General features: G+C 39.1%; 1 protein-coding gene across 2 annotated transcripts in view; it reads left to right on the top strand.

Annotated features, from left to right (window-relative positions):
• SPOCK1 (SPARC (osteonectin), cwcv and kazal like domains proteoglycan 1) overlaps positions 1-27,120 on the top strand; it is a 265,743-nt gene that overhangs the window by 203,254 nt on the left and 35,369 nt on the right. For both annotated transcript variants that reach the window (XM_032702921.1, XM_032702920.1), the window contains one exon: positions 5,996-6,110. In XM_032702921.1, coding sequence (XP_032558812.1) covers positions 5,996-6,110 — 115 coding nt within the window. The remainder of the gene's footprint in view (positions 1-5,995; positions 6,111-27,120) is intronic.

The raw sequence follows: 27,120 nt of genomic DNA, 5'->3' as shown, positions 1-27,120 counted from the left end.
AAATTTCCTGCTTCACATTGAACTGGTTGCCACTTGTTTCTTGGGGCAAGTTTGGTTTGTATGAAAATGGAATTTTGTCCTTTGGTGAGTCTGTCCAGAAATCCCCAAACGAGCTGATTCTGCTCTGTCTGTGAGGGCAGTTTGGAGCAGCACACAATAATTTGCTTGGTTTGCAGCCCTGCCACTCAAACCCTGAGGTGGCTCAACGTGCCTACAAGCAGTCACCCTCCTAACTCTGCAGCTGTTGGGTAGTTTGGGAAACTGTTCTTGTTTATTTATTTATGAAGTCTTAAATATTTGTCTTATGAAGTATTTATTTGTTTATAAACTCACGGATTGTGCTTTGGGGCAGAGCTGACCCTCTACTGAGCAATCAGGCTCTCTATTTTCTAAAACAACTCTTTGCCTGATGAGAAGAAGGAGCCCCTTCTGTTCTGCTGAGAAGTTGAAGCCTAATTTTGGGGAGGTGTGCACAGTTCTAATTATAGTGCAGACCCACTAAATATGCAATTAATGCCATCCTGAATTGCATGGTTGCTGCCTCTTGCAACTCAGCCTGTTGTTTTCTGAAGCCCAGGAATCGATTATTTCTTCTTGGAAGATGAACCTCCTGGTTTTCCAGTTGCTCTGGAGATGGTAGTTGGTAGTTTAAACTTATGCTGTAATAGTCAAAAACATTTAAATGACTGATTAGATATGGCTGGGATCTAACAAAAAATGCAGCTGAAATTTTTTAAATTAAATTTTAAAAAAAAAAAAAAAGTGGTATTAAATTTTTAAGTCTTAAAATTGGCAATCCTCATTCTAAGCACCCGAACCGTGTGCTTGGAGCACCTGCAGTTGGCAACATTACTGACGTGCTGACTTACCCTGATATTTAAAGATTTCCTGGGTCTCACACTTCCCTTCTGTTCTGGGGTGATTTTACCCCGAGGGCAAAGTCTTCCAGCTCTCCCTCATTAGAGCTGCAGGACTGCACAGGGCAGAGCTGGGGAGCGTGGAGCAGTTTCTGGTCCTTGGAGCTTTGCTGTGCGAGACCTTTTGGTGTTACTGCATAAATCTGTTCAGCCTATTTAATATCAGTGCCTTGCAACCTGGCTCTCTCTCTTCCTGCCCCTCCACCTGGTAGCTGCTCTTTTTTTCTAGATTATGAACCACCAGCCTGTCAGCTCGGTTTGCAATGAGACCTTCTCAAATATTTGTTGTTTACCTGAGATATGACAAGGTCCTTCATGTCATTCCTTGCAGAAAGGGGAATTTCTGAGCCCATCAGCTACAACATCTGCTTCAAAGCTAGAGCTAGCACATGTTTTAAAAAGGCCTCAATCTGTATTTACACAATGGATTGGTTGTGTTAATTAGAGTTTATTCCACCACTGGTATGCATGCATAACTCCTATTAATATCAGCAGCAGCTCTGTATTCTCAGAAGGAGAACAAAGCTCCTAATTAGAGCTCAAGGATTTTAAGTTATCTATGTACAGCTTTTATTGCAAAGATTAAGTGCTGTGTGCTCCCCTTGTAGCTGTTCTAATAGAAAACAAATGATATTTTTTTAATTTTTTTTTTTTTTTACATGCATACCAGTGGTACATAAACTGTTTTCAGGACTTCAGGTTTTAAGAGCCTGAAAAGTTTGGAGAATCCCCATTAAAGCTTTGTGTGGGTGTCCAGCAGGGTGCAATGGGAGTGCACCATATGACATTTCTTTTGGGATTTGGAGAAAAGATACTGAACTTTTCTTTTTATTGTGGCAATTTTTTAAAAAAAAACCACATTCGGTCTGAGTGTGTTCCAAATACGGTTGTTGTTGTTTGTTGGGGTTTTTTTCCATCTGATGAAAACTGGAAGAAGCAGCTTATAAAGAAAATAGTGATAAGAATCCTTGCTATGGAAGCAGTGGCAAGTACTGCTCTAAAGCTTGTAAACAAACAACCCCTCTCAAAGGGGTGTCTGAATTCCAATGGATTCTAATTATCTGCTAGGACAGATAGGTACAAAAAAGCTACTGATATCAAGTAACTCTGGACTAAAAATATATACATGCTGTAATTTCAGGAAGTTTGAGCTTCTGCCTGTGGCAGGTACTGGGTAAAAGATAAGGTGGAAAATAATGAGCTTTTGTTATTTGTATGTGTAGTTTGGAAGAGACATATTGTGAGTGAACAAAAGATGTACCATAAAACAAACACTGCCCTGAAATCTTTCTTGGTGAAAACATAAAAAGCTGTAGGGTGCTAAAAACGCTATGTCCTCCAGGCAGGAGCACTGTTCAACAGCAGAGGTTTAGAGCCACTGCTATTAATATAATATAATATTTCAGGGCTTTAACATACATTTTAATTAGTGTACTGTAAAATTTAACTTCCCATTTAAAATTTCATTCTTTCTCAAAAGAGACTTCATGTTTATCTTTGCCAAGTGTATTGTCTGCTAATTCCCACGTCCTCCCCTGTTTAATTCACATTCAGTTAATGACAGAAGCACAAGAAGTTTGGAACTTAACACTTTCTCCCTTATTGGTGCAACTACAAGAAATTTTCAACTGTAGAATTTTTAATCATGAATCAATCAGGAGCTGGGCTTTAATGATCCTCATGAGTCACTTCCAGCTCAGGGTATCCTGTTGTCAGTGAAAGGTGCTGTCAGGGCCAGGACATGCTGCTGTACTTGGCTGCATTTTAGGCAAATACATGAGTTCCTTGTGTCAGGATGCAAAGCTCTTCAAGGCATTAATGTACTGAGCTGAACAAACCTGCCCACAAAAACATTCAGCAGCCAAATAGACACCCTTACATGAAAGATCACAGCACCTTATTCAACAATATTACCTGCAGGTTAGATCTAAACCTGGCTGCCAAATGTTGAAAGCCAGTATAAAGGCAGAGATTCACTGTTTTATTACATCATTAAAAAAATATCTAGATTCTCCTCTAGCAGGGACTGCAGGCTGGAGACTAACAGACAAGAATAAAATAGCTGGGAATAAATTTTATGTAGCTATTTCCTTTCTCCCTCAAATGTGAATGCTTATGCAAAACACATTGCTGTAGATTCACTGACAATAAAGAGGGAATCATTATACGAGTAGTGGATTCTCAGGGGAACACTTTAACCAAAACACACTCTGCAGTAATTTCCCCCCATCTTAGTTGAATAAATTAATTTATGAATTTTCCATGAATATGTTCAACCATTTCTCCCCTCATATATTTTATTGATCTCCATATACATTTAGCAACAAATAACAGAGCTGCTTTTCCATTTGCAGTAAAATAGTTTGGAGATGTTTATGTGGGCCTTGGGGTTCAGAGTAAACAAATGCAGTTCACACACTGGGGAGGCAGCAGACAAATACAAAGCTTGCAAGACCCAGGGATCTCTACTAGAGCAGCTCAGCATAAGGCACATCCAATCCTACCAGCAATCCCTGAAATCAGAGGGACCAGCCCCAAACTGTGGGCAGCTCCCAGTGAGTCCTGTGTACAATCACTGCAAGAGGCTTTGTGACTCCTGTCTGTGAAATATGTAATGTCCCTTTGGTGTGAAAGACTGATAGTTTGGATCGTACTCTGTCCATGGTCTGGAGAAAGCCAGCAGGCTCCTTATAGAGTGTAGATCCAGTGGCAGAATTCTTCAAAAAATGTCATTATTGCTCCACAAGACATCTCTGTGGCCTCTCTGCCTCTGAACATCACTTAGGCAATGTCATTAAATCCAAAGTTGAGCCACTCATTACAGTGAGTAAGCACACCGTCCCATGGAAAGTAAGTATCTCCATGTTTTTCATAAGGGAAGGAATAAACAGTTATATACAGTCATTGGGTGTTGAAAAATAATCAGTGTTATCCTATTTTAATATTTAAAATTATCTTCATGTTTAAAATTAATATTCAACCCCCAACATCAAACATCTCAAACAAGTGTGGTGGGAATGTGATGTGGTTAATCACCTGTGTACACTTACTCCTGTGTGACTGTACCATTGCAGTCTTCAAATTTAGCTCTCCTCTTTGCCCTCAGTTAACAGAGCCCTTTTAAGCAGTTCCTTTTTTTGGTTTATTTTTTACCTTTTTGGTTGTCATTTTTATCAATCATGTGGAAAGCTGAGGAAAAACTTGCCTTGCTGTTTCTAAGTATAAAACTCTTTCTTTCCTAACCACACATAATAACGGGCTTGAAACAGGCTGTGCCATCTTAAAGGTGGTATTTGAAGTATAATTTCCAATGCTTAGATACATAATTTACATTTATTACGCATAATAAAATATGTAAGTAATTGATGTTCTGTAAGGGATTAAATGATCAACTCCAGCTGCAGGAAGAAGATTTATGCCCATGCTCTCATTGACTATCAGAATATGCTGCAAAGTTGTTGCCTTCAGGACTGCACTCAGGGAGTGTTCTCCTTTCCTTCTGATGTGCTTTCTCTTGCCTTTGTGCTCTGTGCAAAGTGTATTTGTGGAGCAAACAGGTGACAAATAAGTAAATATGTTCCCTTCAGTCTTGCAAGAACTTGGTGTAAAATGCAGGTTAAGCTTGCACACGTCTGTGTGTGGCCGTGCATTTCCTAAACCAGAAGGGCAGAACATCAGAGAGAGCACACAATCACCTCAGTGCATTGAAGTTGAGAATGGCTGGGAGATAATGTCAACAAGATGGGATGTAGGCACAGGATAATGGTCTCCTGCTGCCAGATTAAAGCTTGGGCACAGATGAGCCCTTCTAACAAAAAACAAACAGAGGCAAAGCTGAGATATTTGCAGTCCTTTCAAAGCAGGAGGTGTTTATCTTGTAACAACGTCCTGCTCTGTTCTCTTGGCCTCCACTTTACCGAAATAACAGAGGGTGATGCTGTGGTTTTCAGCAGTGGCTGCTGCTCAGTGAGCTCTGGTTGCCCCCTGCATCCTCTGTAGCCATGCCATGGTCTCAGGATGTGTGTCCTTCAGCCTCCAGAAGAGCTGCACGAGTCAAAACTCACCGTCACACTGTGTGGATGCGTTGACCTGCTTTTAGATGAATCATAGAATTAAACCATAATAGAACTCAGACTCAAGGGATTTTACAGCCCAGCATTCCCATTTTTCCTGATGGGAGGCACTCCCTGTGAGAAGGAACACCAGCCTGGGAGCCACAGGAACACTCCCCTGTGCATGAAAAGCCCTCAGGTTCTGACCTGGTAAAAGCAGTGCTTGAAGAAGGTGAAAAATGGGACTGAATTCAGGAGTAATGATTCTAAGTAACAATATGCAGATACAAAGAATTACACTGTACTACTCATGGTTTAATCCTCACTCTTCAGTTCTACAATTTTGGTGTATTTCTGGGGTTGGTTGCACGATGGATGGCTATTTTTAGGAAGGTAACTCTTGAAGGTAATCTGTAGCCATTGGTAGGAGTCATTTAAAATTTCCTCCTTGTTCAGAGAAGCTGACACCCTGAAGGACCAGTCTCATCAGCTGCTTTCCTTCAGTTCTCTCTATTTTGAGAGCTGGGATCTCTTTGTGGGTGTTATTCAAACCAAGTCCATTGCTTGCAGTGGAAGTTGAGAGCTCCCAGCTCCTCAAAAGACCAAAGGAATAAATCAGTGGTGGTAGCAGAGCGCATGATTTCATACCATGATGCAGCATAGGAAACACTTGGGTTTCTGGAGGTTTGTATTTTCTCCCCAGCTTTGCCACCCATCTCTTAGGGGATCTGGAAGAAATTGTTTCAACTTTCTATGCTACAGATGCCAGGGAATGATAACAACCCCTTATGAGACACCTGTAGAAGTGCTGTGCAAAACTCTGCATAGGTAGGTAGCTGTTGTTTTTACCTGTAATAATAAAAACAATGGCATTTGCAACAGAAACTGAAGTTTTGCAATCAATCCCGTGCCATTACTGATAATGCAATTTCTCCTTTAATCCACAGCTGCTGCTGTTTTTATATCTTGTCCTAATTCAAAAAGTATTCTTTCTTTTTTTTTTTTTTTTTTTTTTTATGATTCTAGTGCAAGTTGGAGTTTCATGCCTGTACTTCTGGCAAAACCATCACAGCTCGATGTGAAGGGCCCTGCCCCTGTCTTCCAGGACCTGAAAGCTCAAAACACAAGGTGGAGAAGACTGGTAAGTTGAGCTGTTAATGAAATTATGACAGATTAATTGGTTCCTGCTGTGTTCTTAGAAAAATGTAAGAAAGACTTTTTTTAACTAGGTTTTTTTTTTTTTTTACCTGTGTAACACTTTCTGAGAAAAAGGTAAGGTACAACTAATCATTTTCTAAACAGTGCTTTCAAACACATTCACTGCTGCAAAACTAACACCCACTTGATAGAGTCTCACAGGAAAACTGAGTTCTGGCTAATGAGTCTCATTTTTTAGTGAAAATACTTTTGAAGGAAAATATTGAAGAATCACAAAATAATACTACTTGATGGTTCATTATTTTGTGAGGTAAAAGAAAATCAGTAGCCTGTGTGTTAACCAACAAGCCATTTAAAGTCACACATTTAAAGTATGTATTACATGGGATCTGAATTATCATTTTAACCTTTATTTTATTAATGTTATGATTAGAAGGCAAATGTATATTAGAGATATCTGTGTCTGTGCTTATGTATGACATTGTTACTGAAACAAAGTCATTTTAAATGATGCTCTATGAAGGTGAAGGTTGGAGCCCCAGCACAAATGGCCATTTTCTCTCTGTTGAGTTCCCAGTGCAGGTCTGAAAGCCTGGGGAGATAATTCACTCCCACAGGTCTTTTCCAAGGAAGCAGGTACAACCTGTCTCAGAGTGATCTCATCCAAAGGGAATTAGCTCTTGCAGAAGAGACTGACTAAAAGCAGAAGTCCAGCAGAAGGAGGGGAAGTGTCATGGCCAGGTTCTGTCTGAGAGTTTTCTCCCTGCTATGAGGAAAAGCCAATAAGCAGGAAAAAGTTGTTACCTGTAGCTGTGGTTTTCTGGTGTGAGTGCAGATGTTCTGGTGAGAGCATCTGTGACAAAGTGAATATCAGTCTGCTTTTAAGGCTGGTTTTAAGTCCAGTGTTGTCTCCACTCTCTCAGCAAAGCTGAGAGGGTTAACTCACTGGCAGCTGCTGGGCTCCTGTATCAGCAGCTCCCAAAGCCAAAGTGGTGACTTACCCAGGGTTTGCTCTGTCGTGTTAAGCAGTGAAATGTGTTTGTCTTGTACATCACAGGGAGTATAAAACACACAAAGCTTTAACAACGGTCTGTTTGACACCAGATATCCAGGAACCTCTCTTCACTTTTTCTCCTGCCCACTGTGGACACGTTCTGACAGCAGCAGGCACAGAAACAGGGGGAGAAGTTTAAACAACATTTCTGCTGGTTGGTTCAGGCCCTGTCACTTCAGCTGAAAACACTGATGCTCCTGCTGGTGGTTCTCCCTCTACACACTATATCCTCTAGCACAGCACCAGTTTTCACATTAGGCCTCCATCTGCTTTCTAGAACAAGTGTTTCTCCAGCCTGTATTTTGAAAATCCAGGTTTATTTCATTTTTTGAAAACTGCAGGCGTTTTTCTGCCCAGCTTTCAAACTTCAACGAGGTATTGTAAATGGCAATGTTCTGAAATCAATATAGAACTGGAGTATTGCTTTATGTGGCTCGAATCTTCTGGTTACAGTATGCCCACTGATAAATTGCCTTATTCATATTTTCTATTTCTTGTAGTCTTTATCAGGCTACAAGAAATATTTCTTTTTCTTTGCCCTTTCTATTCCTTTGCCCTTATCAGAAAGAGTATCAGATTAATAAATCTTCAGTGACATTTTAAGCTTACAATTTCATTCACACAAGAGAAAAAAGATTCTAATAACCCTTATCTTGATAAATGCAATTTGACAGGGTATATGTATTCTGAAACCCAGGCTTTTGTTTTGCTTGACTCAAGACTTTAACTCCAGCCAACACAGCATTAATTTAATGAATTGAGTGATCTGCAGAGCAACTTTCCTGAAGGCTTTTTCAAGAGGCCAAACTCGAGCCAGCAGTGCTCCTGAAATTGCCCTGGTGACAAAGATATTATTATTATTTTTAGGTGCTGAAGTGTCCACGAAAGGATTTGGTCTTGAAAATCAAATAATCAATAGCAAAAGGGCTTTATAACTTGCCTTTCTTCTTGTTCTTTGAATGTGCCAATGATGTTCTAGTTAAAGACTTCCTTTAACTTCCTCAGTTTCCTTTCTTCAGACATTGTCTCTTCAGTTGACCCACTGAGTGTAAATGGAGTCTCAAACTAAATTATTCAGGGTTTGTTACTTGTTACCTTAGTGTTATCTCTAGTCTTCACACAAAATCATTTTGTTTTCCTTATCTCGTACAATAATATCATTAATATGGCTGACTTAGCCTAAAAATCAGTAGTTTGATTTCTTATATAAGAATTCATATGAAAGAACTGTGCACACTCTTGAACTTGCTTTCTGCTCCTTATTTAGTTGCCAGGCTTGTGAGGTGTAATGTTAAGTAAAAAAAGATAGAGAGCTAAACCTCATGCCTTATACAGACATGTCAGTGGAAAAATACTAAAGAGAATAACAGTGTAAATGCTTCCAGCAAAATGGAAATCTTAGAACTCACACATCAACTTTTTTTATGCCTATTATACAACAAGGTTAAACATATGTGGTTGTGAACGTCCAATTCGAAGACAGTTTGCATTAATCTTTACACATTCCTTCAAACATATTCAAATATTATTCCCTGATAAATTCCTTCCAGAAATTAAAAATTTAAAGGAACATTTAATTCCCAGAGTGCTGCAATTCTAAATGTCGTGACCTTTTTTTTTTATACGCTTGTGAATAAAATTGGCGGCAGCATCAAAGAGAAGCAACCCAAGTGTATGTATCAGGGATAACAACTGACTGCAGTGTCTGAGTCGTATTCCTTCCTCCTCCCTGGGCTCCCTGGAAAACATCCCTGCTTTGAGGATGAAAATCATGTTAAAAATTGGAATTCCTTTGATAGTGCCAACTGCAGCTATGGAAACATTAATAGAATAACGCAAATGCTAGCAAAAGAAAACTACACCAGAATTATTACCTTTAATGGCAAATAACAACAGTAAAATCTTTCTACCATAAAGTTAAATCTTTGAAGAGATGGCAGGATCATGTTCTTCATTTTCTTAAATGGAATTTTGAAATGGAGTCTCAGAGGTAGAAAACAGGTCTCTGTGAGGATGCTAATGGAAGATTTTGGAAAAGAAGATGAGCTCTAATACTTTTACTCTTTCCTTTTTTAGGCCATTTAGATTCCTTTGATTTATCAAAACATTTGATATGCTTCATAACTCAGAGCAGTACCCCAGCTCTACAGTATGCTTCTGTGAGATCTGCAGATTTTCAAGTCTGCTACCCTAAGGTTGAGCTGCAATCTGCCCTGAGGTTACTTGCCCTTCCAAAGTGTTTGTGACCTATTATTTAATACTAAAAAATTAATAAGGCTGTAGTTTCAACAACAACAAAAAAAAAAAGGACTAGAAACTGAGTCTCTCTGGAATGTGACAGAAATCATTTAAGACACAGAATCTTGTCTGCTGGTGTCTTCAGATACCTCTGCAATATTAACTAGAGTCCTCATCAAGTATGACTTATTTTGAGACCAGACAAATATTCTAAAACCCCACCATAAATAAAGGACTTCAGATGAGAAACACCCAGTTTCAGTTCTTCAGAACCTACTGGCAAAGGGAGAGATTTTTTCCCCTGAATGTGCTGTTCACTCTATCAAAAAGCCAACACTGTGCAATGATTGGGTCCTCATGGCAAATGTGAATTTGTGGTTGCAGTAACGTGGTTCTGCCAACTTCCCCCCCAGCTCTGTGAGTCCTGTCTGTTGTGTGTTAGTGGTACAGGTGCTCAGGCAGGATGGTAAATGTTTAACAGCATGTCAGGGCTCCTTCTGACCATACCCTCCTGTGTTTTCAAAGTTAAGTGCTGTGCTCCCAACACAGACTCCATTTGTTGCCATCAGGGTTGCAGAGCCACTGGAGCATGAGTGGATGCAGTAATTCAAAGTAGGTTTATCCCTGCCTGTGCACTGTGTGCTTTTGACCTTGCAGAAATGCCCAAGGCAACTTCTAAGGAAATTCTATTATCTTGATAAGGGGAATGTAAGGTCAATAGGCAGAAGCAAATGTATTCAAATATACCGAGCGTTGTTTAAATTTCAAAAGGGAACCAAGGGACACGTTTTTAAGTTACAGGGATAGGTCTTGGCAAGCTTGACCAAGAATCTACCTTGTTTAGGGTATAAATTGTAGGGTTTAAGTACCAGCTCTATTGGGTGTGATGGATGAGAAGGTCTAATGTTCCATTCCTTTATAAAAAGAGCACTCGGTGCATGAAGTTCATTCGAAGAAATCATGGTCTTATTTCCCAAATGAGTTGTATCGCTTCTTGTGTCTGAATGACTGACAACTAAAAGAATTTAAAGTCCTAAAATCCACTTTCAGCAAATATTTCTGTTTCAAATTGCTGCTCACGGGTTTTCATGACTGCAGAGTGCATCACTTTAAAGTTTATGAAGATGAAGGATGAGTCATGAACACGGTTGAGTTGAAATTGGTTCAGATTTGCCAGGAAATTTTCCCTTTTGTGGCTTTAGCTTTGAAAAAAAAGACTCTTCCTCACACTGAATTTCCACATAGGTTTTTAAATTACTTACTTGAATCTCAAACTGTGGGAATGATAAGACAAAAGCATTCTAAAATTAAGGTTACCAAGAGTTTTAAAGCTTTAGTATATCTCATGAAAACTAGGAGGGAGTTTTTCTTCTGGACTTCATCAGTAAATAGTAGGTTTATTAGCTACGCAGGATCTGATATTTTTACTCCAAAATTTTCTGTAGGAATGCTGTGATTCAGTTTTTTGAATTTGTTACTTGCTGAAATGACCTCACTCAAGCAAATCTGAGTTATGTAGTTTCTCTAAATAATAATTGTTGCTGTTTTCAATGCTATTATTTTGCCTGCAAGCTTTCACTCAAGCGAATCAGACTTTATTCCTTTCCTGAAAACATGAAAGATTAATTTTTTTGCATTTCTGCAAGACATTATTTGTGAGCTGTGAAGTGTCTGCACCCAGTTAATATTTATTTAAAGAAAGGGAGAAAGCAGGAAAGAACAGATCCCCCTCCATGGGTGGCTGTTGCTGTCACCCAATCCTCTGGGAAGCAAAAGCAAACAAAAGCTTCAGGACTGAGGCAGCAAAATCAAGTTCTTGTCAGGGTCAGAAGAAAGAGCAAAGCAGTGGTGACTGGGGGGTGTTTTGTTCTGCTGCTTGACCTCACATGCACCTTTGTGCACCAGACAAAAGCTTATGAGGGAAAGGCTGGTTATAGAATTCATGTGGTGTTTTTCCTCTCCTCAAATACAGCTGGCTGAGACTGTATAATTAGCCAACATAATGGGAATTGTAAACTTTGTAATTGAATAAATAAGTTTAAATTTCTCTTTCACCAGTACATGATGGAGGATTTAGGTGTGAACAGCTATAATGGTGCAGTTGAAAGGCTCAAACCTTTGCAAAGAAAGAATACAAAGAGATTTAAAAGCGATTTTTGATGTTTGCAGTTTGAGCAAATTCTGCAGGATTCTTCAGCACCATTCAACCTGCACATACTGAGATTTTGAAATATATGTGTAAAGTATTTATACAATAGAAATGAAATGCATGTTTTCAGGCTACTGTATTTTCCATCATAGCTGTGTTGTACAGGAGAATCTCCTGCCCCAAAAGCTTGGTCAGGCTTGAGAGTAAATTCAGGTTTGGACCTGTGATGGCTCAAAGCTTTTCTACCAGAGTATGAATGAATTAAAATATTTTTTTAACTTTCAGTAATTATACAGAGAAAGCACTCAGGGCTATATATGAAGCCTGCTTTGACATGAACTTGTAAAGGAGGCAGAACTGTCCCCTGCAGAAGTTTTGTGTTTTGATCTGGCTCTGAGGTTTTGGAGCTGGGCAGGGCAGCATTGATTACAGCAGACCCCAGACAGATAACAAGTTTGGGACCACACCATCCATTGACTAGCTGTCACTTTTTTGGCATGATTTTCCTTGGGTTTGATCAAATTACAGCAGGCTCCAAAATATAGCAGACAACTTCTGCTTTAGAGGCAGAACTGACAGGAAGGAGGGCGAGGCAGCCCTGGGGGCAGCGTGCTGCTCACTTTGGTGCTGGCTGAAAGGATGCTGACTGTGGGACCAACACAGCACCTGCACTTCTGGTAAATGCAGCTCTTTAACAAGGTAACATGCCGATAGAATAACATCCAGCCCCAATTCCTGTTGTAATTTTTGAGGTTGAACCGGGACATGAGACAATTCTTCCTCACTGCTAAGTAAAAACTAATCCCAGACAGCAGCGGGAGACAGGAACTGCATAAAAATAACTGTGTCATGGTGTAATTATATTAAAAACAGTGGGGTATTTTTTTTTTAATCCTTTTGAAATCTTATTAAAGAGAACTTTTTAAGGCTGTGTTACATCCCTGGCAGCTCTTTGTGGCTGAGGCAAGTCCTTGTGTTGTCAGAAGCATTTGTAGCTAGAGATTTACCCCAGGCTGAGTAGTGGATACAGGTTTCACCCCTTGCCCAGGAGTGGTAATACATATAAAATACAATAGTATAATATTATGTAAATGTATATAGATATATTAATTATTAATTGTATGCTAGATATATTAATTTGTATAAATAATCTCAAAATTGATTTGATGGGTCTCTATCCATATAAGCAGTAGCTGTGGATTGCTGACTTTTATGTTAAATTCAACACAGAACCCAAATCTGAACAGGGCACAGATTCCATGGGCAGTGTGGGCATCACCTGGATCACTGACCCTGCAGGCAACTTCCCACTTGGGCACACAAAAGATACAGGATCCCCCCAGGGTGCATAAACCCCCCAAAACAATCACTGAGACACCACAATGGTCATTGGTTTCATAAACACTAGTAAACAAAACGTTGAAACGACTACTGATTTATTTTATTTATTTTTTTTTGCCATAAAGAAAAGGTTAGAAAATGATAGACATAGTAAACACTTTGTGTCAGCAAGTAACAATAATTTTCAGACAAGAAGTAATTTGATTTTGGATTGCCAACAGAAAACTACTGGAGTGGCACACTGCGTTAATAGAAACACCGGCGAGTAACAGCAGGTGTTTGTGTGCTGATAATGATAATTAGAGCTCTAAAATCTCTCTCATCATAAACAAAATCAAATAAATAAGACTGGTTCCATATAGTTGGTTTTTTTTTTCTCGTGGGTATTGATTTCTGCATTTTTGGGAATATTTCCCTAATAGAAGAAAAGGTTTGTAAAATCTCCGGACCCCTGACAGTGAAATAAATTATAGTGCATATCACTGTGGTGTTAAGGTGAAACATCCCAGTGTGAGAGGGGAAAAAAACCTCCAAACCTTTTCAGTAAAATACAAGAGAAAATAAGACTTTTGAAGTTTCAAACACATATTTTTCTTGGTTGGTTGTTTTTTTTTTTTTCCCTTGCTATCTTAAGGACTAAGTTCCATCTTTAGTTACTCCAGTATAGATCTGGAATAGTTCCATCAGCAATGTAAAGTTACTCTGAGTCTGTAGCAGTATAAATGAGTACAGACTAGAGACTAATTGATCATTTGTAACTTTTTATGCAGCATTGTGTCAAATAAGTTCTGATTTTTTTTCTCAGTTTCCATTTCCTTATAAGTGTAGAAGAAGGGAGATGTTATTTGCAGTATAACCACCTCATTCCAAATACATATGTTTGCCTATTTTACAGCTTTCTCTGACCCAACAGGGACATTTCTACATTAATTTTCCTCTGAAAGATTGCCTTTTTTTTTTTGTAATTCAGTTTAATGGACTGCATGTAAATAAAAAAAAAATAATGTTATCTGCTTTCTATAAAGCAGCTGTCTTAGAGATGGACTACAATGAGAATCAGGATCTGCTTTCATAAATTACTAAAACCTGAACAATCTGGCTCAACTCCATCTCTGTCAGTAGATATCCCATCCCATCATCCACACAAAACCACTAAAATATCCTGCAAGACAAAAAATAAATGTCAATATTAAAGAAACTTCAAGGCAACCAGCATGAGATCTTTATGTCCCAATGTTAAAACATCCATGTATCTGTTCAGTAATTGTTTCAGATACAGGCTCACACTCTGAAGGCTGGGCTGGTCACTCCAAATTGCAGTTTACCCTTCCCTGCAGCTGTCCAGGCTCTCTGGAGATCTCCTTAGGCCTAACTTGGACATTCAGATCTTTATTTGGAGCTGAATTACAAAGCCTTAGACCCTACAAACATTCAGATATGCCTTTATAATATTTCAAATTAATAGTAACATAGAGAGTGACTAAGCTTATGTCCAACCAATCTGTTACTCTGTGACGATTTTCTAAATAAGTCTCAACTACCATTTTCTAATATTCTGTTCCATTAAGTGAGAGAGAATTTCATTACTAATTGTTTAGAAGGGTTTATGGGATAATTGTTCCATTTCCCTTATGAGAATATACAATATCACTGTATTTTTGGATTTAATAGTTTATGGCCTTGGCTCCCTCTTGCTTGTCTGAAGGTGATTTTCCTATCATCATGTCCTATTTTACAATTTGTTTACAAAGATAGTTGGGGCCCAGGAGTTATCAGGCACAGACAACAGGCAGGTTCTCTTATTGCCCAAATTGTAAGCGTGGTGTGTAACAGCAAGGACTCACTTATCAGGCAACCCCTGTCAACAGGAAAAATGAAAACTGGGTAAAATAAAATCATGTCCCTGTCATTTCAGACAGCAAGTTGCGTGTTACAAACACCTCATTGATCATTCATGACTGAAATTCAGGTTTAGGCTCATGAAAAGGTTGGAAATGTTCCTGAAAAATTTAGCATTTGGGTTGAGACCACCACAATTAGGCTTCATTTGGGACTGTAAAGTGACAATAAAACTACCTGTCTCTGTTTTTATCCTGATTTTCCAAACAATTCTGGTAGATGGTTGTTTATCTCTGTAATAACTCGCTGTGAGAAAGGAATGCCCAAGTATTTCTCAAGTGTGTTACCTCCTCTGTTCATGTTATAATACAACATTCAAGTGTGGTTAAGAAAATATTTATATCTAGAAGCTGCCTCGTTCTGTTCTGTGGTGTTCACAAAGGGATTAATTACCTCCTGCTTGAGCTGCTTTTGGTTGAAATGAAACCCAGGAAAACACCAGAAACCCCTTTGTGTGCAGCTCAGTGCTGAGGGACCAGCACAGCACATTCCCTGGGAAGAGCTTAAGGGTGTGAAAAATCCCAAAGTCACAGGGAAGGTTTGCAGACCTTGAGTTTTCCAGGCAGGAAACCCAGTGTTTGTTTGTAGCTGATCCCATCCACGGGGAAAGTGAGATCCTGCTGTTCCAAAGTGCAGGGAGAACATTGCAAAGCCTTCCTTCATTTGCAGTCCTTTCCTCTGAACCTGATGAGCTGGAGGGGCATTGGAAGCATCTCATAGATGAAGCACCTTATCTCTAAATTACATTGCTGGTGGGCAGCAGAGACTTAGTTTGAGGGAAGTTGCCAAAAGCACAAAATTAGGCAGTGTTAGGAACTATATATCATGCTTACCTTTCCTTTTAAATATTAACACTAGCAATCTGGACACTTTTAGCAAAAAATCCTTCATAGCAATCATCACGTTGTACATTTAAGATTGTTAAATGAAGCTTGTATACTAATTGCTTTCCCCATTTTAGTAAAATCCCATGAGCAGATAAAAAATTCTGAACCAAAAAAAAAAAAGGATCAAAAATTTTAAAACATGGATAATTTTTATTAGCAAATAGGTTATTATAGTTTTATCAGCAAAAGCTGTGCTTTGATTTATTTTTTTTTGATTGTATGAGAAGGAAAGACATGTGGTGACTGCTATAGAGTGTATTCAGTAAGTGCATTTGAAAATGCTGTTACCCTGAAGGCAATGAATGATTAAAATAGATTTTTCAATAAACAAGAGACTGGAAGGAATTGTTCTCTCTTCAGTTTACATTTTGGTGTGTCAGGAAGTTGAGTTGGTTGCAAAAACACTGGACAGTATTTCAGGTTTCTTTAAAAAAGTTCCTTTTTGTGTTTTCAATTGGATGTCCTTGAGAACTGGAGCAATAGAAATGGGAAGAAGCTCATTAGCAAGAAGTACATAATTATACACTTCGGGTCTAATAATATGAACATCTGCTTTAATCTAAGTGCTCTTTGGTTAGAAATGTCTGAGGGAGGAAAGAACTCGGTGTGTTGGCTGGTCACAGAATAACTGTGAGCCCCTGTGAGCTGTGAAAAAGACTTTTATAATCCTCAGGGATGGCAGGAAAGGCATTTCCAGAAATATTGGTAATACTTTACAGGGCATTGGTAAGACCTTGTCTGGAATCTTTTGTATATCTGGATCAGCAATTTTCATCAGAGATAATTCCAAGCTGAAATAAGAGAGAGTTTTTCAGTGCTTTAGTCTAGAGCTGAGCCATTCCTGTCACAGATTTCTTTGTGCTTGGTACAAAAAACAAGTAAAAAGTTCTGTCTCCTAAAAGTTCCCACTACAGCACTATTGAAAAAATATGTAATGGCTACTTTGGAGAAGCTGAAGGGAGAAGAGAAGCCTGGTATAGGTATTTAAATTATAGTATAAATACAGCTTTAAAACAATTCTTTCAGTATGCATTTATTGAAAAAGGAAGTATTTTTGCACATAATTTTATAGCTTGGGGGGGGGTTGTTTAACCACATAGTTTATGGTGCAAAATGAATGAGGAATTCAAGGAGGGGGGACAGACACCTGCTGCTTGTAAGGGATTTTGGAAAATCAGAGCTCATGGCAGCACTTCACACTGACAAGGTTCTTCTGCTGCAAAGGCAACCTTGCAAACATCTCACACCCAGCCTGGTTTGCTTTCTATTTGTCTTTTTTTCAAGACATGTCTGTTAAACTTCACTAGATTCTAGTTTTTCTTTCCCAGCCCTACCACAGTAAAGGTGATTGAGGGGTTCCTATTCTTTCCACACATTTTTTTGCAAGGCTGTGCAAAGGTGATGTGTTACTGCCGAGTCCTGGGGACACGAGGCATGTGGCTACACTCTTGTGACAAGGAATTCATAAAGCAGAATTTATGTGGTGCTTTATGGGAGCAGCTGATTAACTGCAGCCCTCAACAAAGGAAAGATGCTGCGTGCAATTGGAGTACAGGTATAAAAGAGCTACAATAAAGAAGATGCAAGTGCAAACAATATATTAAGCTGCTGAGAAGCAGATTCACTGGCAGGCCTTTGCATTTCAAAAGGCATTGAGGACCAGCTGATACGTGGTGGTTGTTATTTCGTGTTGTGTGACGGCACCGTTAAGAACAAGGGTTTGGAAATAAACTCCTCCTTTCTGACCTTGGGAAACTGAATCACAGGAATGCAGCTTGTGTTTTCAACAAACCTGGACTTGAGTGTCACACTCTAAGAATTAGTGAAGAATTAATAAAGTAGTATACAGAGAGATTATTTTCTTAGTTTAGAGCAAAAAGCCACCAGGTTTCAAACACGTTTCTGTTTGCTTGGAGATAACTTTTATCAGATTATATCACAGGGAGTGATTATATTTGCAAATACTTACAACTTAAGTTTGTAAATAATTCCCAATAATATTTCAGTTATTGTTGGAGTTCCAATTTCCATAAATGGAAATTTTGCAGAAATGTACAAGTTTGAGGTCCTTTGTGGTAAAGTGTGTATATAAAAGTATTATAAGGCCAACTCTTTTGCTAATTCTAAAGACAGTGCTTCTCTGGCAACTTTGGTAGTGAAAAATACTGAGGTTTATTTTTCCTGGTTATTCAAATACGTGAATATGGATTTAATGTGTTGTATTTTCCACTGGTGGAATCCCTAAGAAAGGTGTTACATGAACTTAGTCTGAAAAGTGGTTATTTTTCAAGCAGAAGGGGGAAGTTCAGAACCTTATTTCACTGCTGTGACAAGGGACTGAGAGTAGCAAGAAAGTTTTTTGTCGTGAAATAATGGAATTATAGTTATCAGTGCAAACTGAATATATTATCATGTCCTTGCCCAATGTCTGTCCTGATGGAGAGTTAACAAATTGGTGCAATATTTCTTAAAAAGTAGTCATAATGCAAATGTTACATATACTATTCTATTACGCCTTAATATTCTCAATGACAACAAGACAAATCCCAGCTTGCTCAGTGACAGAGCATTTTCCGTGGCCACATTTTGACCAGTGTATTCTCTTGCCCTAATTCAGATGCAAGAGAATACCAATCTCCAAGCTCTTCACAGGCTTTGAGTAATTGCCATTTGTTTTTGTCCTTCACCTCTTTGCTCTTCTGAAAACAGATTGTATTCCACAGCAGGGTTTCAGTGATGAGAGGTAAAGTAAACCCTCCTCTAGCAATTGGATGCTTTGACTTTACTAAAGTCACTGCTGCTTGAAAGAGAAATTGGTTTCCCTTGAGAACATGTGAGCAATAAAATAAAAAAAAAAAACCAACTGTAGATGAGTTTGTATAAGGGCACATAAAATCCAAATTCCATTCCAAATGTAGACATTTTTGTGAGAAGCAGAAAACTGATTCACTTATTACTAGTGGGGCCATTGTATTTGTTTAAGTCATTTTTGAAGTCCAAAGACTCCTTTCAAGTGTTTATCTCCCTGGGGAGACAAAAGCAGGGCTCTGTACAGCAAGTCAAGTATGCCAGCCCTTAACAAGATTATGAGAATCTTTTCCATGGGTCTGCAGTGTGAAAAACATCCTTAGCTGGAGGTCACAATGAATAAGAGGAGAAGAAAGTAGCCAGAAGAGATCCAGCCAGCCTGGTTTTATGGGTAGATTGTTAGCCTGGCTGTAAAGGACTGGTTTCAGATTTAGGCTGGTGCTTTCAAAGCAGCTGGGTGCACACATTCTATTGGAAATACTTGTATTAATGCTCTGGGGCAAAGCAGTTACGGTATTGGATACTTTCAGGAAATTTATTTTAATAGAACAGAATGCCCTGGGCTTCTGCAAATGGCTTATCAGCCTCCTTCAGAATACCCAGATGCAAAGCTAAACTTAACTTGCTTTATTTCACAGATGACTGTTTTGAGTACTTAATCCAGGCATTGTATCAAGGCTGGAGAGTGGCATTGATGTCAAATGCCAGCAAAGAGAGAGAAGGCACGAGGACAGTCACTCACGAGCTAATTCAGGAAAATAAATTAAATGGAAGTGAGATGTAATTGATTGTTAATAAGTTCCTTCTCACGTTAATAAGGTGCAAACCCATGCAAAATTATTTGTTTTGCATAAAGGAACTGGATTGGAAAGATGCCACATGGCTTAGCTACAGAAAGTCCTAAACAAATTGCATTTATTGTGCTGTGCTTGCTCCTTCACTTTACTCTCCTCAGATAACCTGTATAATCTCAATATAAGTAAAGTAACACAGTCTAGGTGTTTGGGTAGGTTCTGAATTCAGTTCTTGCTACTGTTAAATGCCAATATTCCTGTTGTGGGCATTTTAAAACTTTGTGCCATTGAAACCCTTTATTTGAGTTCTTTGGGCACCTCCCTGAGGTTCACGGATCAACCTCACATTTCCTTGGGGATTCACTTTTCTGCCCAGGTAAACAATGCAGACACAGTTTCTATGACCCCCATAACACACATCAGGAAACCTCTAGGAGAGGGTTAAAGCTGCTGCTTTAATTACTGGACTCATCTTCCTTCCAAAACAAGATTTATTTTCCTCCACAGAAAGAGTTTCAGTTGGATTGCCAGAGGGCTCTTTTCCAATTTTTTTTTTGTGTAGACACTTACCTTGCTCGAGGGACTGTTGTGTCATGCACATGCTTTTGGTTTCTTTTCAGGTTTTGAGGACCAACTTCTCCCTTATTTTTTTTTTTAATGACTGTCTTCTGCTGAGAAATGTTAAAATAGTTTACAGAGACCATCTGCCCTCTTGCCAAGTTGGAGTACTTGGGTTCTGTATGTGGTTGTGACTCTTGCCAACTTTTCCACTTACAGCAAAGTTTCTTCTCCTGTCTTTCCCCATACATTTCTAAATATAAATTAGGAATAGCAAACAGGTTTTTGTAAGGCTCTGTCAGCCCTATGGATAAATTCCATGTTTATTCTCTCTCACTCTCCATTTGATTCCTCACTGAATTTTGTATGTGCTTGCCTTATCTTCTGGCCTTCTTCCCCAAAACCAGAACTGTGCAAATAATTGATTTTTCAGTTTACTGACTGGACTGGCGAGTCAGGATTTGAGGGGGTAATTGTTCATGGTAAAGTAAAAAGCCTTTTAAAAAACTCTTTAAAAAATGAAATCTGACAGTTTTGGAAGCAGAGACATTGCTTTGAAATGAATGAGCTAAATTTCAACATTTCAATGATTCAGCTTGTCAATCCCAATTTGTAAATTATTTTGATTGTCTCAAAACTCCATTTTCTGCAGCACAGAAACTGTATTCATGATAATAATAGTAATAATAGATATTCTTTTCTCTCCAGGAGTGCAGTAACTTCCCATGATATTAGTTATTTTCTTTTAGTGATGATTTTGCTTGTAACTCCACTTTTGAGTTCCTGGCATCCTTCAAAGACACTTAGTCTTTGCATTGGTATTTTAGCCTCCTGTTCACCTTTTTGATCTATCTTGGCTATAAACAGTGAAAAAAAAAATCACAGGAATTTGAAAGAACTTTCTGGAGAGTTACAACAGAACACTCTCCTGAAGGGCCCTGGGCATTGGCCATCATCACAGAGCATGGGGCTAAATGAACCTGGTGTGACCATCCCATAGTCTTTTATTCTTTAAAATCCTGTGCCTCAGGCATTTGTTTGTCTCCCTGGGTCTCAGAAGATGCCCACTAATCCTCTCTGGTTCTGCTCAGTGTGAACGTGCTCAGATGGTGTTCAGATGTCCTTGTCCCTCGGCCAAAAAGGACACGAAAACAAACTTCCTTTTCTCTTCTGCACTGGAGTAATCTAAGGATGGTTCATAGTTGATGTGTGCATTGTCAGTGCTGTGGCAGCTTATCCTTCCACATCAAGGAGACATAACCAGCTCCTCATCACTACAGTGATTCAAATGGCTCCAGAAATAGCAGTTGCTGCTCTCTGTTGAATTACTTGGTAATCACTTCCCCAAAGCTGCAGTGATGATTCTCACTTCTGTGTGCCAGAAATTACACTTGACCATATTATGAAAGGAAATGAATGTGTTTTTTCACTTAAGTGGTTTGAGTACTTAACATATATAGTACACAGTAAGTGGTGTAATTGTTACAGAAAACTCTTTTTTTTTCCCCTGTCTTTTCATGATTTTCTTACTTCAACTAGACTTTAAATCTCTCAGTGTTAGTGACCTGTACCACTTGCACACATAGGTCTTTTAGTGGAGTCTCCATGTGGTAGAGTTGTCAGTTGGACAATCAGCCAGCCAGGATCTCTGCCTGCTGCAAATCCACATGGTTCCATTAAAGTCAGTGCTGATTTGTGTCAGTGGAGGGCTCATCCTGGAGCTTTAATGTCCTCCTCCTTTCAACAGAAATAAAGCCAGCTCTGAAAGAGCAAGTGTTAGAGCAGTTCAGTTCATACCAATTCATAGGGAGTGTGACCCTTTGCATTGCTATTCCTATATATTCAGGCTACTGTGAATGGTCTCCTTAGAAAATTAGAGCTATGTATAATTTGGTGGTACATTCCTGTAGCTGCCCTGAAGATGTTAACCATTGTTAGAATGGAAAGTAAGAGCAAAAGTGCTATTAACAAATGCAGGATTTGTGCATGAATTCAAAGGTCTATTAGTGTGTTTCTCTTCTTATCTCACCCCTGAATGTCACCAGCCTGGGAATTATGCAAGAGCACGTTTTCACTTTCTTTTGAGAGAGGTGTTTTTCGAAGCTTCCTGAATGTGTTCTAAAATGCCTTTTCAAATTCATTGTCAAATAATTGTTTAGTTTTCAAAGTACACCTGAAATTGGGAAAGGTTGCCAAAGCCATCTATTAGGTAGGATTAATTCAACTCCTTTTCTGTGTGCAATATGATATGGTTTTTATTACATGTTTGTCTACCACTTAGTCCATGGCATCATTTCCTCACTCAGTACAGAGTGTTCCTGCTTTGGCATATGTCAGGTTGTAGAGTAGAGGAGACAACAGTTCCATCATATTTCTCCAGAGCTGCAGAGCACAAGAGACAGCAAAAAAAGGGTGAAGAACAGAGGGGAAAAAAAATAAAGTCACACAGGCAGAGCAGTTGATGTGTGCTGTCCTGGAGAAATTAATTCTGATGCAGCTCCTGGCACTGATTTCCTTTGCAATGCTGCCCGTCTTGCTAAAGCAGATTTTTCACAAAGGGCCACAGGCTGTGCCTTCTCATTGTCCAGGTTCCTGGTTTGGAACTCTGAGGGCTGATTTGCTGGAGTGCTGAGCACCCACAGCTGAAGGGAATGGTCACTGTGAACTTGTTAGCAGTTTTCATATGCTGTGAAAAAGCAAGTCCTTGATATCTGGAACGAGAGATCCAAACATTGACGGGCAATACCCTTCTTATATTACAACTGGCTTTGCTTTGTAATTCAAATTGCTATATAATAATCTCTATGAATGGTGTGGTGGCAGCCAACAGCACTGGTGATTGATTAAACACTTCAGCCTCCCTTCAGACTTTAATTAATCCTAGCAGCTCTTTATTGCTTTGTAGGCTACAAAGCAATAGAGATTATTGCCACTTTAGTAAGGAATAGAGAGGAGCTTCTCTGTGTTGGTTGTGGCTTTTTCCCCTTTCTGAAAGTCTTCCCAGACACGTGAGCAGAGAGTTAACTTGCTTACGAGTTCCAAATGCTTGAAAAACCCTATCCCTCCTTTCTTAGGATAACTAGGACATAGAGTTAGAGCTTCATAGAAGCTTTGAAGCCAAACTCAGCAGTGCCCCATGAGGTGACCTCTCCCCTGCCCTCCCAAAGACCCCTTCCAGCCAGAGCTGTACTTTTCTTCTGTATAATGGGATTCTTTCTAAAATCCTGTTAAAGAAGAGTTTTCTCCCTTTTAGGTTTTTGTTGTTGTTGTTGTTCATTTCTAAGCATTTTCCTGTAAGGAAAGCACACTATATAAAGTTTTATATCTTTGTGATATAGTGGCCTTCATATTTTTTATAAATTCATTTGACACCTACACTGCCACTCCCTTCCTCCTGTACATCCATGAGTGTATTGTGGGGACGCATTATCACTCCATGTGATGTTTTGTACCTTTTGTCCAGCCCTTAAATTTTATTTTATTTTTTTGCTACTGACACAGAATTATTCCAGGAGCTGACCTACTGTCTCAGCCTGTCTCCCCATTCCCTTTTCCTGGAAGAATTCTTGTGCTTGGCTGTGGGAAGGTAACTCAGGGCAGGATCAAGGAGTCAAAAGGAGGTGCTCTAGTTTAGTGCAATACACTCAGATGATGGGTCACATCATCCACATTTGGGTGGATATATTGACTTCTCCCCATTTTCTTTTAGCTCTTGCAATCCCCTCGTTTCTTGTACGACCTTGGGTCCCTTTGCAGTAAATGCCACAATTTAAAACAGTAACAAGAGAAGAAGATTACCTGCCACTTATTTTACTCAGTGCGAGGTTCACTTTTGATTACTTTTGAAGTTTCATACAAAAAGCAAACAAACAAAACCCAAAACCACAATAGCAGGAAGAGGATTAGCATTGGGTCATATAAACTATTTGAGACTCTCAGACCTTTTAAGGGTGAAGGGTGATTAGAGCTCCTACATCTCCATGAAGAGTAGATTATTTCACACAGTATAAACACATGTGAACTATTGGCAGAATAAAATTTTTAGCTATCACACACCAATCTTACTCTTTTCCTAAATACTTTTTGTCATTGTCATAAGAGCAGTCATTGTCTGCCATTTCGTTTTCCTCCTAGATTTTTTCTGGGTTGCACAATAGGAGCACAAAGTATATATAACCTGTAAGTCACTTGCAGTATGGAGTTAACCTCTTAAAGGTTTAGTATTTTGATTATTTACCATTCCACCTGTTCCTCTCAGATTCCCAAGGCAGCCCAGGAACAGGAGTGACCAGGCAGTCAAACTGCAGGACCGTGAAAAGGTCATATACTGTATAATGCACTTAGTGCATATTATTCTGCTGTCTCTTAAAGACTTGATGGGGGAATTAAAAACCTCCCTCTTGTGACAGAGATCATAATGACAACTGAAAATGTCACAACATAAATTGGTTTTATGTTAATGATTGTAGCAAGGAGGAGAAATTATTCAAATACAACTTTTTACACTAAACCTGCAGCTGCAGCACTGCAGTGTTGTGCTGCTTCGTGTGTTCAGCATTCAGGGCATGTTCAGGCTCAGGCTGAGGACTGAACCCTCCCCATGCAGGAGCTGGCACTCACCTCACCTTGTGCTTGGCACACCTGCAGTTACAGGAAGGAACAAAGAGCCTCCTGAAAGTGTAAGTTTAAGGAAGCCAAAACCAGCAGTTTCCTCACTGTGAGCCTGATCAGGATCACCAGCACAGCTCCTCCAAATTGGACTTGGAGGTGAAAAACGAGGAAATCAAGCCCAAATTGGGCTCCCTGGGTGACTTCAGTGTTTGCTTCCATTTCTTCTGTTGATAAGCTCTCTGTGTTGGTGTCCATCCAGTCTTACAGTTGGAGAAAACACAACTTTGAGTTTAGCTTAGGCCATACCTTAGAATAAAATGGGAATGTGTGCAGTTTGGGTGCAGACCTGCATTATTTGTGTGCTCTTATTACCTGCTTTGCTTATTCTGTACTCTCTTCACTTCTGGGAGAAGGGGGAACTGAGCGCTGGTCTTCTCCTTCCATTTTCCTGGGGATGAGAATAGAATGTACAGGAGCTGAAAGGACCTCACTGTCCCAGGAGAATTGGATGAGTTTCAAGTGGACAAGTCAGGCAGGTAGTGCAGTGATAGAGCTGTGTTTCACCTCTAGAAGGTATTAACTTCAGCAGAATAAGCACAGGACCACTTTCACAGGTACCTGTGTGATACTTTAGTGGTCAACACTTTTGAAAAACAGATTGGTAGAGTAGGGTGGAGTTCAAAGCAACTAATTCCTGACTTAATGATCTGGATTTTATCCCTTCCATATCCTTCTCAAATTAATATTGAAACATCTTTTCCAGAACTGGCTCACTAGTGTTTCAGATGTCTCACAGGTACCTCGATAAGAAGGAAAAGATTAATATCAGTGTAGCCTAATTCTAGACAAGATATCAAGATGCTTTTTCCCTAAAGCACTTTCTAACCACTTATTCTGATAACTTTCTGTGAATTCCTTGAGAAAACAGTATTGGGTTTATCTGCACATGGAATCATTCTTGAAGGAAGCAGATGTGTTGTTTCCTGTCCATGAATAACCTCATACATAAATAAGCCTTCCTGACACTCTACAAGTATTCTGAGAATATGTAGTAAAATAAAAACACAGATTTGCAGAAAAGATTTCTAAAAGCCCAGTGACAAATGACATACTTAAGGAACTGACAGATATCTGCTACAGGACAAATAAATGGCAACAGCTAGCAGTGAATAGAAGCTTCCTCTGAGATTTGCTGCCTGTATGAAAAACTCACAGTATGACAAAGGACAAAGCAGGCATTCAGATTTCAGCAGTAAGTACCTATTTAGGGGTGAAAGGAAGAAAATGTTGCCAGAGTCACTTTTGGAAGTGAAAAATGTAATTCCTTGATATACTCAAATGAAGTGTCTCATCTTTTGACTTTTTTTTTTCCCTCTCTAAGCTGCTGAAACTTTGGAAGTCTAAATTAAAGAGGAAATAGAGGACTTCAGTTAACTCTGTCAAGAACTACTGACATTTTACATAAAGATGTAACTGATTATTTTAGTTGGAAAATCAATGAGAAAATGGGAAGTTTTGAAGCAATGTGTGACATGGCAAGGAGACAGCAACAGAAGGAAAGTCTGTGTCCCCTCATCCCTCTTATTCCATCCGCCTTCCCAAGCTGTGTTCCTGTCTTCCAACGCATCTCAGGCTCTTTCTTTTCCCTCTCTCTCACTCCCTGGCTGGCTCAGAGATGCTCTGTGTGTCAGCATCCTGCTCTGTCCTCTTTCCCAGCTCATAGGCTGCTATCCCAGCTCCAGAGCCACCTGGCAAGAATTCATTTGTTCGATCCTCTCTTCTCATGAGCGCAAGAATTTTGAAAAGGATTCTCTACAGAAAATGTCCATCTGCTTCTCTTCTAAGTGTGAGCTACTCCAGCTCTTCAGCCCTGATCTTTCATCCTGTTTATATGATCTTCATTGTACATTGTCTTCATCTTAACTACATAAATAACTTGAGCAAAAGAGCAGATAATAAATATTATTTGCTTTATTATAAATATTCCCAGGTAAACCTGAAAAGGATACTCTCCAGCATGAGCTAATGTTCTTTTCAGAACAAAGGCATGCCCCTTAACTAAAAAACTATTGCATGGCTTCAGCTTCAAACCTGCTGCAATTTTATCTGCCTTTCACCTGATTTTAATTCAAGAATTTGCTTGCATGTGTAAAGTCATTTCTGTTAGTTTCTTCCCATTATCTCTACAGCCCTGTGAGTAACTGCTTCTGTCTCTGAGAGAGTACACATTAATATTTTGTTAGACAAGATTGTAACAGGTGACTTTTTACTCTGATTTTTGCAGACTGATAAATGTGAAAAAGAATAACTTTTCCAAAAAGGCCAATCTCTTTGAACTTGCAGGTCCATGTAATGAGTAAACAGGGCTCCTGATTTATGATATTCCACATAGAACATACTGTGATTAGACTCTTAACAATGATGAAATATTACTATTAATACACAAGGAAAATAGCCAGAAATTTTATTTCAATTCAGAGCAAACAGAAGATCTGCCCACATTGTGACATTTGATGCCAGGCTGATTTTCACCTAATCAGATTTGTGTCAATGAATGGCACATAAAAACATTACAAATAGAACGCTTTGATTTAAACCTGTGACCTTTGTTCCCAGAAAAATCTCTGTATTTTCCTTTAAGAAGTTTATACTGT

This window comes from Chiroxiphia lanceolata, chromosome 15, assembly GCF_009829145.1.
Source record: "Chiroxiphia lanceolata isolate bChiLan1 chromosome 15, bChiLan1.pri, whole genome shotgun sequence".
In the NCBI taxonomy this organism is placed as follows: domain Eukaryota; kingdom Metazoa; phylum Chordata; class Aves; order Passeriformes; family Pipridae; genus Chiroxiphia; species Chiroxiphia lanceolata.
The sequence above is the reverse complement of the archived record's forward strand: the minus strand, read 5'-3'. Positions and strand labels throughout refer to the sequence as shown.